The 15,303-nt window shown below is 40.1% G+C and overlaps 1 protein-coding gene across 1 annotated transcript in view; it reads left to right on the top strand.

The window, feature by feature from the left end:
- LOC149274084 (phosphatidylinositol-3-phosphatase SAC1) overlaps positions 1–15,303 on the top strand; it is a gene marked incomplete at its 3' end in the record, with an annotated part of 145,336 nt that overhangs the window by 90,417 nt on the left and 39,616 nt on the right. Inside the window, exon 14 of the mRNA XM_089505851.1 lies at positions 11,057–11,195. Coding sequence (XP_089361977.1) covers positions 11,057–11,195 — 139 coding nt within the window. The remainder of the gene's footprint in view (positions 1–11,056; positions 11,196–15,303) is intronic.

Below are 15,303 nucleotides of genomic sequence, written 5' to 3'. Positions count from 1 at the left end.
AACTTTCTCTAGTTCCATAATGTCTTTTTTACAAAAAAGCGCTCAGAATTGAACTGCATATTCAAGGTGGTTTCTTACCATGGACTTGTGAAGTGGCAGAATAGTATCTTCCTCCCCTGAGTACATGCCAATATCTTATTTGCCTTTGCAGCCGCTAGCTGGTGCTGTGCACTACTGCTAAGTCTATTGTCTACAATTACTCCCAAATCTTTTTAATTAGGAGATTTCCCCAAGGAAACACTGTTTAAATAATGCTTTGCATTTTTATTATTATGCCCAAAATGCATAATTTTCATTAGTCTACATTGAATCTCATTTGCCATTTACCAGCCCAGTTACCCGATTTATCCAAATCCTCTTGCAGTGAAGATACATCTAGTTCAGTCTTTATTACCCTACTTAATTTGCAAACACTGAAACCTGGCTCTCTATGCCCACTGAGAGATCATTCATAAACAAATTAAAAAGAAGCAGACCTAGGACAGATTGCTGAGGTACTCAACTTACCACATCTGTCCAGTTTGAGAACTTCCCATTTACCACCACTCTCTGTGTGCTATATTTCAGCCAATTCTTAATCCACAGACAAACATTTGCCCCTAAACCTATTTCAGTCAATTTGTACAGTCACCTTTTGTATGGAACCGTATAAAATGGCTTAGCGAAGTCTTAATATATCCATCTCAGCACCCATATCTATATTTCTTCTCACTTGTTCATAGAATGCAATTAAGTTATTTTGACAAGATCTGTCTTTCACAAAGCCATGTTGGCTCCTGCTAATGAAATTCCTGTTCAAGATGAAATTTTGAATATGTTCCTTTAGGAACCCTTCAAATAGTTTCCCCACCACAGATGTCAAACTTACAGGTCTGTAATTGCCTGGCTATGATTTTTTAAATATGGGCACCACATCGACATTACGCCAATCTATGGGCACCACGCCTGAGATAAAATAATCCATTAAAATCAAAAACAGTGGTCTGGCCAGGGCCTAGTTTAGTTCTTTAACCCCTTGGCTGCTAAGCCATTTCCCACCTGGGTGCTAAACTGGTTTTCTTGGGAATAAAATGTACAAACCATATATTGTTTTTTTCAGCACACCCAGCAGATTCCAAGTATACCATTTTTATATGTGTATGTCTCATTAGGTTTGCAAAATAAAGCCAAAAATGGGAAAACGTTTTATTTTTTTTCACTTCGGACTCAATAAAAACTAGTTTGTAATTTTATTTTTCTAAAACCTGTGTTGCTAAATATTTGTAGTAGGTAACTGGTTTAAAATAGAAATTGAGAACAGTAGACTGTTTTTTTCTAATATTTTGTTGCTAAAAGTTCAATTTACTAGACTATCACAAAAGACATCTTTAAATTTAATGCATGGCTGCCGTCAATTAAACAGCTCTAGCTGCCTGGGATATTAAAATATGCCAACAAAACCATATATTTTTAGAAACTAAAATGAGCAAATGCAGCAAATGAGGACTTATTTGTATTTGTATCACAAATCTGACGTGCTCAACAAATAAGTGAATATCACACTTATAAAAAAATAAAATAAATTAAAAGTGACAAGTTCATTTATGTCTTGCGTACTCCAGTCTTGTGCTACTAATACATGCAGCCCCTCATTTGATGCGCCAAGGGGTGTAGTTTCTGCAAATGTATACTTTATGTACCATAATTTAACTTCCCAGCTGTCTAGAGCTGTCTAATTGCAGGCATCACCCCTAAATGTTTTAACCCCTTAGTTCCCCTATAGACGTACCGGGACGTCCAAAAAACGCCCACAAAGAAACCCCTATGGACGTCCCGGTACGTCCAGCCCTTCGTGCAGCGTCAGGGACACATCCCTGCCGCTGCACGGGAGACCAGGCTGTCGTTTGACAGCCTGGACTCCCCACTGACAGCAGAAGCCGGCTTTGCCGGCTTTCTGCTGTCCGATCGCCCGTAACAGCTTCCGGCATGAAAGCCGGTAAGCTGTTACCGGTAAACTGCCCGATCGCGCAGTTGCAATCGCGCGATCGGACATTCCCAGTGACGTAACCCGGAAGATCATCGGAGGACAGGATATCCCCTGCGGGGATATCCTGCCCTCCGATGAGGCACAGAGACGCTGCGATCTCTATACAGGTCTGTGAGGACCTGCATAGAGATCACAGTGTGATCGGTGCAGGGGGATCGCGGGGAGGGGAGTGAGAAACCATCTCTCTCACTCCCCCTCCCGTCCTGTAGGGGAAAAGCAGAAAAAAAAAAAAAACGAAATTTTCTGAATTTCTGAAATCAGGACACCTGAATTGATAAACTTGGAGGGGATTTTCCATCACTTTACCTAATTTTGTGAGGATTCTGAGGGAAAATGTAAAAAAAATTAGTTTATTTTTCTAATCTTCGCTAGTTTTTACTAAATTTCTCATTCTAAATTTTCAGCTAATCACCCAACTATGGTATCAAACGAAAGCTCTATCTCTCCTTGAAAAAACAATATATAGTTTACATGGGTACACTATTCACAGGAACAGAGAATCATCGCTAAACCGACATACCCCAAAAATGGCAAAATTGCTCTGGGCTTTGAGGTACCAAAAACCCCTGGGATTGAAGGGGTTAAGACAATTTTATTAACAAGATATTCAAATCTGCCATATCTGAAGTTAAAGTGGTCTAGACATCTGGGAAGTTAAATTAGGGTACATAAAGTAAACATTTCAAGAAACTACACCCCTTGGAGCTTCAAATGAGGGGCTACATGTATTTCTAGAACAAAAGTTGAGTGCACAAATAATTATGGAATATGTCACTTTGGCTAGAAAATGTTTTTTCTAACCATAGCAACATGTTCATTTGTGTCTTGCGCATTCCAGTTTTGTACTAGAAACACATGCAGACCCTCATTTGATCCGCCAAGGGGTGTAGTTTATGCAAATGTTTACTTTTTGTGCCATAATTTAACTTCCTACGTGAGTAGTAATGCCATGTCAAGGCTTCAACCCTAATTAAACTACTTATTTAATTTTTGATCTTTATTTATTTGCATTTAGAGACCCCGAAACCATTTTTTTTACTTTTTTTTTTTACATTTTTACTTTATAATATTTTTATTCTTTTTTTACAAACCTTATGCTGTCTTATACCATTGGGAAGGTGAGGCGATTACCTTTCCAACGGTATATGTCGGGGGTCTGAAGCTGCTTAGATGTCTGAGATATCTACCCCATACCTCTTATACCTCTTTAACTGACAATTGTCAGTTATTAATAAAGTTGCGCAATGATGTCATCTCGTGACATCACCAGGCAGATCAGGTGGCCCCGGTGATGCCCTTCAGTGTGAGGGGCAGATCGCCGTGGTAGGGTAGGGTAGTGCTAGTGATGTCTTTAGCAGTCAAGGGGTTAAGTACCCGTGGGTGTATGTCATCCAGCCCTTGGGCTTTGTCTACCTTTTACATAATTTGTACATCATTTAATTGTTTGGCTGACACAAAAAAAGTGTTCAATCACATGCTTGCTGTGACTGTTCTATAAATGTAGCTTGCAGGTTCTTGTCCATCAACTCTTCCATGGTAAAAACAGAAGAAAATAAATTGAAATTATCTGCTTTCTCTCTGTCCCCACTAACCATCTCACCCATTTCAGATAACAAGGACCCAACATTATCAACCTTTTTTGTTGCTATTTATGTATTTTATTTTTTCATTCTCAAATTTAGCTAATTGAATTGCCTTTGTACAGGCTTAGTTGGCCTCTGCTGACCCCAGTTTTTTATTGTTTGAATGCTACTTTCTTTTTATTTATATCCTGATTTACCTTACTGGTTATCCACATTGGATTTAGTTTACATTAAATTCATATTTATATTTTTGTAGTGTTAGTTTGAAGGTATTCCACTTACCTTCTGTGTTTTTCCCCCAAAATAATCTGTCCCGGTCAACAAGACCAAGGGATATGTTAAACTTGCTAAAGTTGGCCTTTTGAGAAGCCATTTCTATTTGCATTAATAGTTGTGGTTCGTCAAATTCACCAATATTTGGTGGTTTGCAACAAATGGCCACTAATATTTTCTGGCCAGTTTTAACCCCACAATGATCCCACTTTTCATTACTGTCATCATACATATATCTTCCTGCAAATGAGGCAATAATGCTGGTTTGACATACTAACAGACCCCATCCACCTCTTTTCTTTGACCTATCTTTCCTTAGCAACCTGTAGCCCTCCAAATTGATTGACCAATCATGTGTGTTATACCACCATGTTTCTGTTATGCCTATTAAATCATAGTTTTGAATTCCTGCTACCAACTCAAATTCCCCTATTTTATCAGTTAAAGTTCCGGCATTTGCAATCATGTAGTATCTCTGAAAACACTACCTTGGAGGTCTATTGCCTAATCTTACTCCCTAAATCCCTAAAATTACCTTTTAGGACTGTCCATTTTCCTCTTTGTCATTGGTACCAATATGAACCAAGACAGCTGGATCCTCTCCTGCCCCTCCCAATAATCTATCCACTCTGTCTAAACCCGGCCCCCGGGAGACAGCAAACCATTCGGTTTCTGCGATCAGAGCCACAGGTTACCCTATCTACTCTCTTCCCTACCACCACAATCTGCCTAGGCTTCTATTTCTTCTTGATCCCCTCTATGCTTGAGGAGCTGTTATCCTGGCTGTTAAGGAAAACAATTTTCTCCAGCAAATCCACTTCTGAGTCTGCCTGTCCAACATCTTTATTTAAATGAGCAAATTTGGATGGAGAAACTCAGGACTGGCTGCCCTCTTCCTCTTCACCCAACTATGTGTCTCATTTCCTTCTGACTGATGTCCTCCCTCATTGCTTGGCGACCCAGCTATGCTCTGCTCAGTGAGCAAGAGACTCCTCTCAAGGTTGTCGATATCCCTCACTGTTGCAATATGCCTCTCCAGAGCTTCAATCTGAGCTTCCAGAGAGGCCACTTGCTCACATATGCCAAGCCCTTACTATAAGCAAGCTCTGTGAGTCTAACCACTTACTTTATACAGAGCAACACGGATAATTGAATATAAGCCCCACCCTTAACTAATTGCACACGCAAAAAGGGGGAAAAAAACCGTTAACAAACACACAATTTTGTCACAAACCTTTCAACCTTCTTATTGCTGGTTGAGATACAAATCCGCAGTTGGTATACTTATACCACTTCTCTGCTGCAGCTGTTGAATGCACAAACTGTACAAGCCCTTACTCTGAGCCACTCTGCTCCTCGGATATGCCACGCTGCCCCCCCCCCGACTTACCTATGCATCCTTAGACTTGCTGGCCATACTCTAGGCTCCCTGGTATCTAGTGGGGGCAGCCGGTTGACGTCTGTGCGGTGCGCATAGACAAACTCTGCTGCTTTCCGCCGGGGCTTCTATGACTGAGCACCGGCATTCCTTCATAGAAGACCCAGGCAGTGGCGTTGCTAAGGGGGGGGGCAATTGCCCCCCCTAGGTTATTTCTTGCCCCCCCTGTTGCCCCCCCGCCGAATTTGTAACCACCCAGGACAGTCCCAGTCAGGTGCTAACGACGGCACCTTGCCATCAGTAGCACCACCTTACCTTGATGGAGGTCTGTGGACCTCCATCACCACCTACCCCGGCGATCTGCCCCTCAAACTGAAGGGCATCACCGGGCCACCCGATCCGCCATTTTATTAAGTTAAAAAAATAAAAATGTAAAAAAAATGGATTTGAGGGTCTCTAAAGGCAGATAAAAAAAGATCAAAATTGCCTAGAGACCCCCAAATTAAATTATTTAAACATAAAGTAGTTTAACTTTAAAAAAAAAAAAAAAAAAAAGTTTAAGTATTCTAGCTAAATGATCACTGTGGTAGCCAATGTTACCACAGTGATCATATAGCTATAAAAAGTTACATTCCCTTTTTAAAAATGGCCGATACAAATTTTAAATCCTATTATGCCTTTGATCATGGGGTTAAATTTAGCCAACGGTAGAGGGAGGCAATTTTTGAAATCCTGATGAACTGCAAATATTATTAAAATCAGCCATTTAGCCTGTGTGGTACGTGAGTAACCATCTCATCCCTGGAGCGCCTTGCATTTTTACTGCAAAACTTATTTTTGCTGTAAAAGTGATTTTTTTTTTTTCTCCCTTTACCATCATTTCTTTGGGATTGTAACGGGAAAGAATGGTGTGTGATCTGCGAGTGAATGGAGATATGAAAGGCGTGTGAATGGTCAGTAATTAGGGTTAAAGCCTTGACGTGGCATTACTGCTCACGTAGGAAGTTAAATTATGGCACAAAAAGTACACATTTGCAAAAACGACATCCCTTGGCGCATCAAATTAGGGGCTGCATGTGTTTCTAGTACAAACCTGGAGTGCGCAAGACAAAAATGAACATGTCGCTATGGTTAGAAAAAGCATTTTCTAGCCAAAGCGACATATTCCATCATTATTTGTGCACTCAACTTTTGTCCTAGAAATACATGTAGCCCCTCATTTGAAGCTCCAAGGGGTGTAGTTTCTTAAAATGGATGAATTGCCTGAATTAGGGAGAACATGAGTTAATATGTGGATGAATTGCCTGAATGAGGGAGAACATGAGTTAATATGTGGATGAGTTGTCTGAATGAGGGAGAGCATGAGTTAATGTGTTTGTGTGTATCATAGATGTATAATTGTGGAAGGGCAAAGATGGCACTAGCAGGATGTTTGAGCCTTGGGGACCAAGATGGCACAGGCCGGGTGTATATGGGACAAAGATGGCAAATCTTATGTGTGTTATCTGGGTGCTGACCAGGTTCTATGTGGGCAGCGTGGTTGGGGTGTGCAACCTGTGATCTATCCCTGTAATTTAGGGGTTTTAAATATACCTTTAATGCCGTGTTTTTATGTGAATTCCAATTGATCTGTACCTGCAAAGCTGGGTTTGTGTGTTCTTCTGTAGATCCATATCTGCTATGCTATGTTTCCATACATTATTTATGTATACCTGCAAATACAGGGTTTGTATGTCTTGTTCAGTTGATTAATACCTGCAATGCTGTTTCCATGTATTTATTTGATCTATACCTGCAATGCTACATTTCATATATTATTATTGTATACCTGCAAATACAGGATTTGTATGTCTGATTCTGTTTATTTGATATATACCTTCAGTGCTGAGATCACAAGTGAATTTCAATTGATCTATACATGCAAAGCTGGGTTTGTGTGTTAATGTGTTGATCTATACCTGCTATCGGCAGCAGGGTCTAATATTTATATATATATTTATATATATATCGGCAGCAGGGACTAATATTAATATATATATTGGCAACTGGGGCTAATAATAATATATATGGGCAGCAGGGGCTAATATATATATATATATATATATATATATATATATATATATCAGCAGCAGGATCTAATATTTATATATATCAGCAGCAGGATCTAATATTAGGCCCTGAAATCATTTAGTGCAAAAGTTAAGGTATTGTGTTGTTTAAAGGATTTCAAGGATTAGTCTTACTAAATTGTGGCTTCAGGCTTCCCATGTTGAATGTACAAGTATTGTATTGGCCAATAACAAAAGTATCATTCCATAACACATTACTTTTGGCAATATATATATATATATATATATATGTGTGTGTGTGTTTTTTCAGTGGTATGATTTAATGGTGGAAATTATTAATGCCCCCCCCCAGTTTGACTGTGGTATGTTGTTTGCCCCCCCCCTATATATTGTTTCTAGAGTCGCCACTGGACCCAGCAGAAATAAAAGAAAAAAAAACCACCTGCCTGGCGTCCAGAACTGCATGTCCTGGGCACCGGGCAATACAAATTGTGCATCCCTACTCTAAGCCCCAATTATAGGCCGCACCCCCACTTTAAAGACTTAAATTATGGAAAAAGTGCCTATACAGTATATCCATGAGTCCTTGAGTGTAGCTGGATCACTGGATTTCCAGTGGGTTTCTCAGTTATATAATATTCTGCCTCTGTTTACATACTCATCAGGACTTTATATTACTTCAGCACATAGTTCAGTCCATCTACACGCCACAATAAATTCATGAGGTTGGTAGCCGAGGTCCATTAAGGCAAGCAAATTGAAGATTTGTTGTCCTGTTAGACATGATCCAACAGTGCATCTAGAATGCATATTGGTGAGAACAGGAAGAGCAGTAAGACATATCCCAGAGCTAAGCTAGGTTTTTGTATACAGGAGACTGAGATGTGCGGCGTGCATGGCTAATGGTTGACTTAGCCTTCTGTTCAGGGTAGAGGGAAAAAACATTTTAATTTGGTAGAGAACATGTACCTATAGGTCTGTTCCTGTGCAGGTAGTGAGAACCAACAGTATGTTGAGTAGTACTGATCTAACCCGGTATTTTATAAAGTTAGCATAGAAAATGGCACTGACCTTATACAAAAAATACTCATGATTCACATTATTAAAAATTACTGTTGAGAAAAACAGTCTTATACTAGTTGTAATCATTGCAGCAAGCAGTCCTGTCAGTCACTTTAATCTGTAAACTATAAAGTAATTGACCACGCACAATAAAGCCAAGCATCTCAAACCATTGATAGGAGTATTAGGGATTGTGGGAGCATGTAGATTGTATATGTCTATGAAAGATATCTATTTTACATAAGAAAAAATGATAAAAGCTAACATTTAAAAATTAAATTAACTGATAATACACAAAATAATAACAGTGTTAAAGGTATCTTGGAACTGCCTGTCATATGCCGATCACAGAGTTCTTGACTAACTCTGCTTAACAGTATTAAGAGCGATTATTCTCTTTTCCTGTGAATAGTGTACCCATGTAAACTATATATTGTTTTTGCAAGGAGAGATAGAGCTTTCTTTTGATACCATAGATGGATGATTAGCTGAAAATTTAGAATGAGAAATTTAGTAAAACTAGTGAAAATTAGAAAAAAACACCTAATTTTTTAAAAAATTTCCCTCTGAATCCTCACAAAATTAGGTAAAGTGATGGAAAATCCCTTCCAAGTTTATCAATTCAGTTGTCCTGATTTCAGAAATACCTAATTTATATAGATTTTCTATACTTTTTTTTTTTTTGTATTTTATACATCTATATAATTTATTTTTTTTTAAATGGTTAGAGGTCCTCTTAGGGACCTTTTGAACATGTTATTAATGTCAGTGATGTCACAATGACATCACTTAGCTCACTTTATTGTTTTTTTTTATTATTATTTATTGTATTATTTTAGTGATTCTTTTTTATTCTTTTTTTTAAAACTCCCCACAGACTTGCATAGAGATCACAGCATCTGTGCCTAATGACCTTCCGGGTGAAGTCAGCAGTGACGCAACCCAGAAGGGAATGCCCGATCGGCATTTAAAAATTTAACAGTTTTCCGGCTTCTGGAAGCTGTTACATCCGATCGGGCAGCAGAAAGCCGGTGATGCCGGCTTTTGCTGTCAGAGGGGAATCCAGGCTGTCAACCGACAGCATGATCTTCCGTGCAGCGGCAGGGATGTGTCCCTGCCGTTGCTAGAAGGGCAGGACGTGCCGGTACCTCCATAGGGGACTGAAGGGGTTGAGGGGAACAATTCAATTGCAAAACAAGCTGAAATCTTTGAGGGGGGGGATTTATAAAAAAAACTCACAATAACCTACCCAGACCAGCGCTAATGGTGCCTGGGTGCGCACTGCCCACGGGGGCGCCCGATGAGCAGGACTGGTTGGGGAGAGCACAATCGTGCTGCTGCCTCGACGCGGCCCTGAAACCGGCCCAGGGGAGGTGGCCTCTCTGCTCACCCCTCCCCTACAGATATGCTACTAATTTTTAGGGGCTTCGTGGTGAATCACATTGCTGGGAGCAATGTGACTAACCACGGAGCCCCTAGAAAGCTGGGCCCCTGGGCAACTGCCCAGTTTGCCCAATGCGTTTGGATGGTAACCTTAATGTTGGGCTGGTTAGAGAGATTTGAGAACTACCCAACCAGTCTTGCAGGCTGCAGCTGCTGATCGGGCGGCTGTGCACCCAAGGCAAGTGCCTCTCTTGCCTCATCCTTCCTACAGCCCTGAAGTCATGTATAGCTCAGGGAGCTGCAGGTCTTGTGAACTCTCATTAGCACTTCATTTTATCAAGTGGCCCCGGATAACAGGCTATAGCACACCACACTTGGCCATGGGGATACTGGTCGGAGCGTTTTCCTCAAAGAATATTTTCCAAGTATTTTTGATTCTCTTCTGTCTTTAACAGTGAGTTATGTAATCTCCAAGTTTTTAGCAAGGTGTTCTCTGTCCAGATCACAACCGTGTCAAATCTTTAATAAAGGTTTTAGTTAGTGCCCTTGTCAGAGCTGAGTCACTGAAGAATATATCAAGTCTGGCATAGGATAAATGGGCTTGTATGAAATGAGTAAAATATCTTTCACCTTATGTAAAAGCTCTCCAGAAATCATATAGGCCATCCTCTTTAATAATTTGTTGGAATACTAGTGATTGTTGTATTAGATTTTTAGGACAAGTACGGTATTTCCTTTTTGAAATCTGTTATCTAAGTTTAGACCTTTTTAACATAAGTTGTTGGAAGTTAATTATGACTCCACCCTTTTTCCTGGATAAACCTTACAGTGTTGGCTCTTCATAATGAATAATGAAGTGAGAGAATGAACATCACAATTCCCTTGTCAACGCTCCCTTTAATATATAAACCCAACTTTAAAATTGAGGTCTCTAAAACAAATGTGTTCCTCTTTGATCATTTTAAAATCATGTATGTAATTAATGCTGAGCAAATTCTGAAAAAGAAATTAAAACTGTGAATATGAAGAATGTGTTAGAAAGAATGTTCCAGGGTACACACTTGTCGTGATAAGGCAACTCTATTTAAGAAATAGTGGCAATATATTAATATTTATTAGCCTTCTCTTTGGTAAATGGAAACTGGGAAAGGTTGTACTTAATTGAGATTGTTATGCCTAAATTCACTAGCCATATAACTATTCATTATATTGAAAGCAAGTTTCCTTTGTAATTGTAGTTCTAATGAAAGTAAATGTAATGTGCATTTATTTTGTATCTTAGCTATTTTCTTGTGGATACTGAAGGCAGAATTCTGATTCAACAAGAGGGTGTTTTCCGAAGCAACTGTATGGACTGTTTGGACAGGACAAATGTTATACAGAGTCTTTTGGCACGTCGTTCTCTCCAAGCACAACTGCAGGTATTAATAACTTGGTAAATGGCACTAATTTTGGGTTATATTTCTTTTTTTTTTTTTATTCTTTAACCCCTTGACAACAATTGACGTGCCATGCACGTCACGGAAATTCATCCCCTTCAACAACAATTTGTGCCTGGCACGCCATGGGGTTACACAAGCTTAGAAACAATCGCTTTCTTTGCTCAGCTTGTGTTGCTGCAATGCATCGACATCAAGGCATTCAGCAACACCAAAAGAAAATGCTCTTCAGAGCAATCACATTCGCCATATTGAATGTAATGGCACCCGTCTGCAGTAACCAGTTTGGGAAGCGATCAACGATTTTTTGCTGAAATGCCACGATAACGTGACTCCAAGGGCACAACGAAGAATACTCAATGAGGTCAAAAAGAACCCTAGAGTAACAGCTAAAGGTTTAAAGGAATCATTGGAACTGGGTAACATCTTTGTTCATGAGTATACCATATGCAAAACAGGACACCACAGAGGAAGCTGCTGCTGTCCAAAAACAAAAACAAAAAAGAAATTGTTGTGCGCCAGAAGTTTGCCAAAGAGCCTTGGCACTCTATAACGCTACTGGGAAAATGTTTTTTGGACTGATGAAGAAAAAGGTGGAATTGTTCGGGGAAAAACATGCAGTACTGCGTATGATGTAAAAATGGGCACTACATACCCACATGAAAACATCTTCCCAATGGTGAGGTAAGATGAGGGAGCTTCATGAATTGGCGCTGCCTTGGGGCCCTGAGAGCTTGTCATCATGGAGGGGGCAATGAATCAAGGTATCCTACAGGTAAATGTCAGGATGCATTGAAGTAAATCTACTGCAGAATAGCTTAAAACGAAACTCCCCTTTTTTTGAAGTAGTCAGAACCTATTAGAGATGCCAAGGTAAGACCTCTAGAGCTGTTCACACCAGACATCCTAGGAATACGGATGAGCTTATGCAGTTCTGTAAGATAAAATGGTCTAAAATTATTCCTGAGCATTGTGCAGGTCTGATCTGCAGCTAATGGGTAGGGCCTTGTTGAGGTTATTGCTGCCAAAGGATTTGACAAGTTATTAAATTCAAAGGTTCACTGACTTTTTCCCACCATCACTGTGAATGTTTAATGGGTGTGTATAAATAGATTATTATTGTTTGTGTGTTATTAACTTAAGCACATCGTGTATGTCTATGCTTGAGACCGAGATGTAGATCTGATCACATTTCATGAACAATTAATACAGAAAAACAGGTAATTCCAAAGGGGTAATTTTCCTTTTATTGCCAATGTACATTTTTCTATGTATTATACAGCAACACGTTTTTAACTACTTTTTGGTGGTTCATAGTAGGGCTGCAACAACTAATCGATAATACTGTATTCTCTCGGATATAGGCCGCACCTATAAGTGCTTTTCAAAGAAAAAATGTTTGTTAGTTAAAAAAAAACGTAGAATAGATATGCTGCCACTCTGCCCTCCACCCGATATATATACTGCCACTCTGCCCTCCGCCCCCGAGATACGCTGCCACTCTGTCCCCCAAGATGTGCCCCCCCCCCACGACTTACCAAAGAAGACTCCCGTGTGTCTTGCAGGGCCGGCAGGGGATACCTACGCACGGGAGATTGTCTAAGCGCATTGTGTAGACGTTCACTGGCTGCAGCGATGTGCGTAAACGACCTCCGCTGCCGGCACGTCTGCAGGATGCGCTTAGACAATCCCCCCTGCCGGCACTCCCTCCCGTGGAAAGTGCCGGCAGGGGAGGCTGTCTGAGCCTATCAGAGAATAGGATGCAGGTCCCCTGCACCGTTGCGGGGGATCTGTATCCTAACCCTGCTGCCAGCCCGGCGCCCGGAACTGCATGTCCCGGGCGTCGGGCGCTAGACCCCGAATATAGGCCGCACCCCCGCTTTAAAGACTTAAAGTGGGGGGGGAGTGCGGCCTATATTGGAGCCAATACGGTAATCCATAATGAAAATTGTTGCCAACAAATTTCATTATCGATTAGTTGAATCGATTTTTATCGATTATAAAATGAGGGTTTTTTCAGAGCAAACGCTCCGTCAAATACCCCTTTTTTTTTTAATAATACGTTTCAGTGTGACTCACAGCAGTTACTACTTACCAGTCCCTCCCTGCAGTCACTGACGATTGGCCCCGCCCCTTTCTTTCTCCCTGTCCCTCCTTGCGGCCAATCGGCAGTGACTGCAGGGAGGGACAGGGAGCAAGAACGGGGTGGGGCCAAACTGTCAATTGGCCCCGCCCATTTCCTATAGCGTCCGCATGGCTCAGGAACTCATCTGAGTATAAAATTTATATTTGCTGAAAGTTAGGGGAGGTGGGGGTTAATTTATTAGCAGTTATAGTTAATGGGGTGTTTAGGGTTAATTTAGGGGCAGTTGTGGTTGATAGGGTGTTTAGGGTTAATTTAGGGGCAGTTGTGGTTGATGGGGTCTTCAGGATTAATTTAGGGACAGTTGTGGTTAATGGGGGTCTTCTCTTCAGGATTAATTTAATGCTGAGGACTGAGGGTTAATTTAATTAATTTAATAAGGTTAACTTAAGGTGCAGTTAGATGAAAGCATACCTGGGGAGGACGGAGTGACATATCTGGGGGTATAAGGCATATAGGGTATATAAGGCATATATGGGGAGGGTGGAGTGGCATATCTGGGAGGCAGTGTGGCATATCTGGGGGTATGTAGCATATCTGGGAGGCAGTGTGGCAAGCCTGGGCTCAAATGTGCATAACTGGGGGGCAGGCTTCGAAATAAAAATAAATGCATTTTTATCACAGTTTTTTTTATTCTGCCTTTTGTTTTTAACATCCTACGTTACTTTAAAAATCGGCCAACTAATCGATTATGAAAATAATCGTTAGTTGCAGCCCTAGTTCATAGATTATTTTAAGTTGAGTTATGAGAGAAGCTATTCAGATTCTCTGACATTTCCCACGAAGGAAGAACACAAGACTACTAAAAGACAACTAAAAAATAAGTCACTGCTGAATATCTTTGAGGTTTGGTCACTTTGATCAAACAGTATTATCTGGTCTTTGGAATGTGAAGGAATTGAACACTTAACAGTTCTCTGTTTTGGAATAATCCTGTCTCTGGATATTTTATCAAGTGTCAATTTGGAACAGACATAGTGTGTGTTTTGTTCACAGAAAAATCTATTGGCAATATAAAAAATGTATAAAACGTATGTATTTTCCAAATGTATTTTGATACCTGCTGGATAGTTTTTACATAAAATCTGTTTGATATTTCCTTTGCTAATGTTTCTTTTGTGAGCTTGACAGCAGACTTAACAAGATTGTAACCAATTACTGTAGTCCACATCCATTGATTCCCATTGGTGGTTCATAAGTCATGTGTATAAAAAAAAAGGTAATGGCTGCTCTAACACTGGAGACGTGTTGCCAATACCCCAAAGAGAGATCAGTGAAAATAAACCGGTGTGAGCTTCCAAAGAGTTGTGAAGATCAACAGGGTAAATTGGCAAAATATATATATATATTTTTAATATTCATTTGAGCAGTCTTACATAAATAATCAACGTCCAGAGAATGTACAAACAGTGAATAGCCAAGTAATTTTACAAATGCTGTAAACATGATACGTTTCACCTAACAAGACTTCCTCAGGTATGGCATAGAATGAAAGAAAAAAATTTAAAAGAGATGAACATAAAGAGAATGAAATTGGAAATAAGAACAAAGGAGGGGGAAATAGGTCCAATTCATATGTGAATGTACATAGTGATAGAGCACAAATATGCTGTGATAATAGGATGAGGCACAAGAAAATGTGTCTCTGTTGTACTGTAATGCAGTAAGTAAATGATACTTATTAGTAGTGTTTTAGTAAAACATTGCTTTTGTATAAACTGTATTATATTTCTGAGCGATGGGATTATTTTAATCTCTTGATGACGCTGGTATAAACCCTTAACCCCTTGATGACACTTGCTGTGCCAGGCACATCACGGGAAAACATGCCGTTGGTGACTCTGAAAGTGCTTGGCAAGTCTTGAGTTTAAACGGGTGTAGTTTGTACTGAACTGTGTTGCTGTAATGGCTTTATGTTGAGGCATTCAGCAACACCAAAATCTGCAG

This window comes from Sceloporus occidentalis, unplaced genomic scaffold, assembly GCF_023333645.1.
Source record: "Sceloporus occidentalis isolate IW3139 unplaced genomic scaffold, rSceOcc1.0.p SCAF_348, whole genome shotgun sequence".
In the NCBI taxonomy this organism is placed as follows: Eukaryota; Metazoa; Chordata; class Lepidosauria; order Squamata; family Phrynosomatidae; genus Sceloporus; species Sceloporus occidentalis.
Note: the sequence above shows the minus strand (reverse complement) of the source record. Positions and strands in the feature narration are given on the sequence as shown.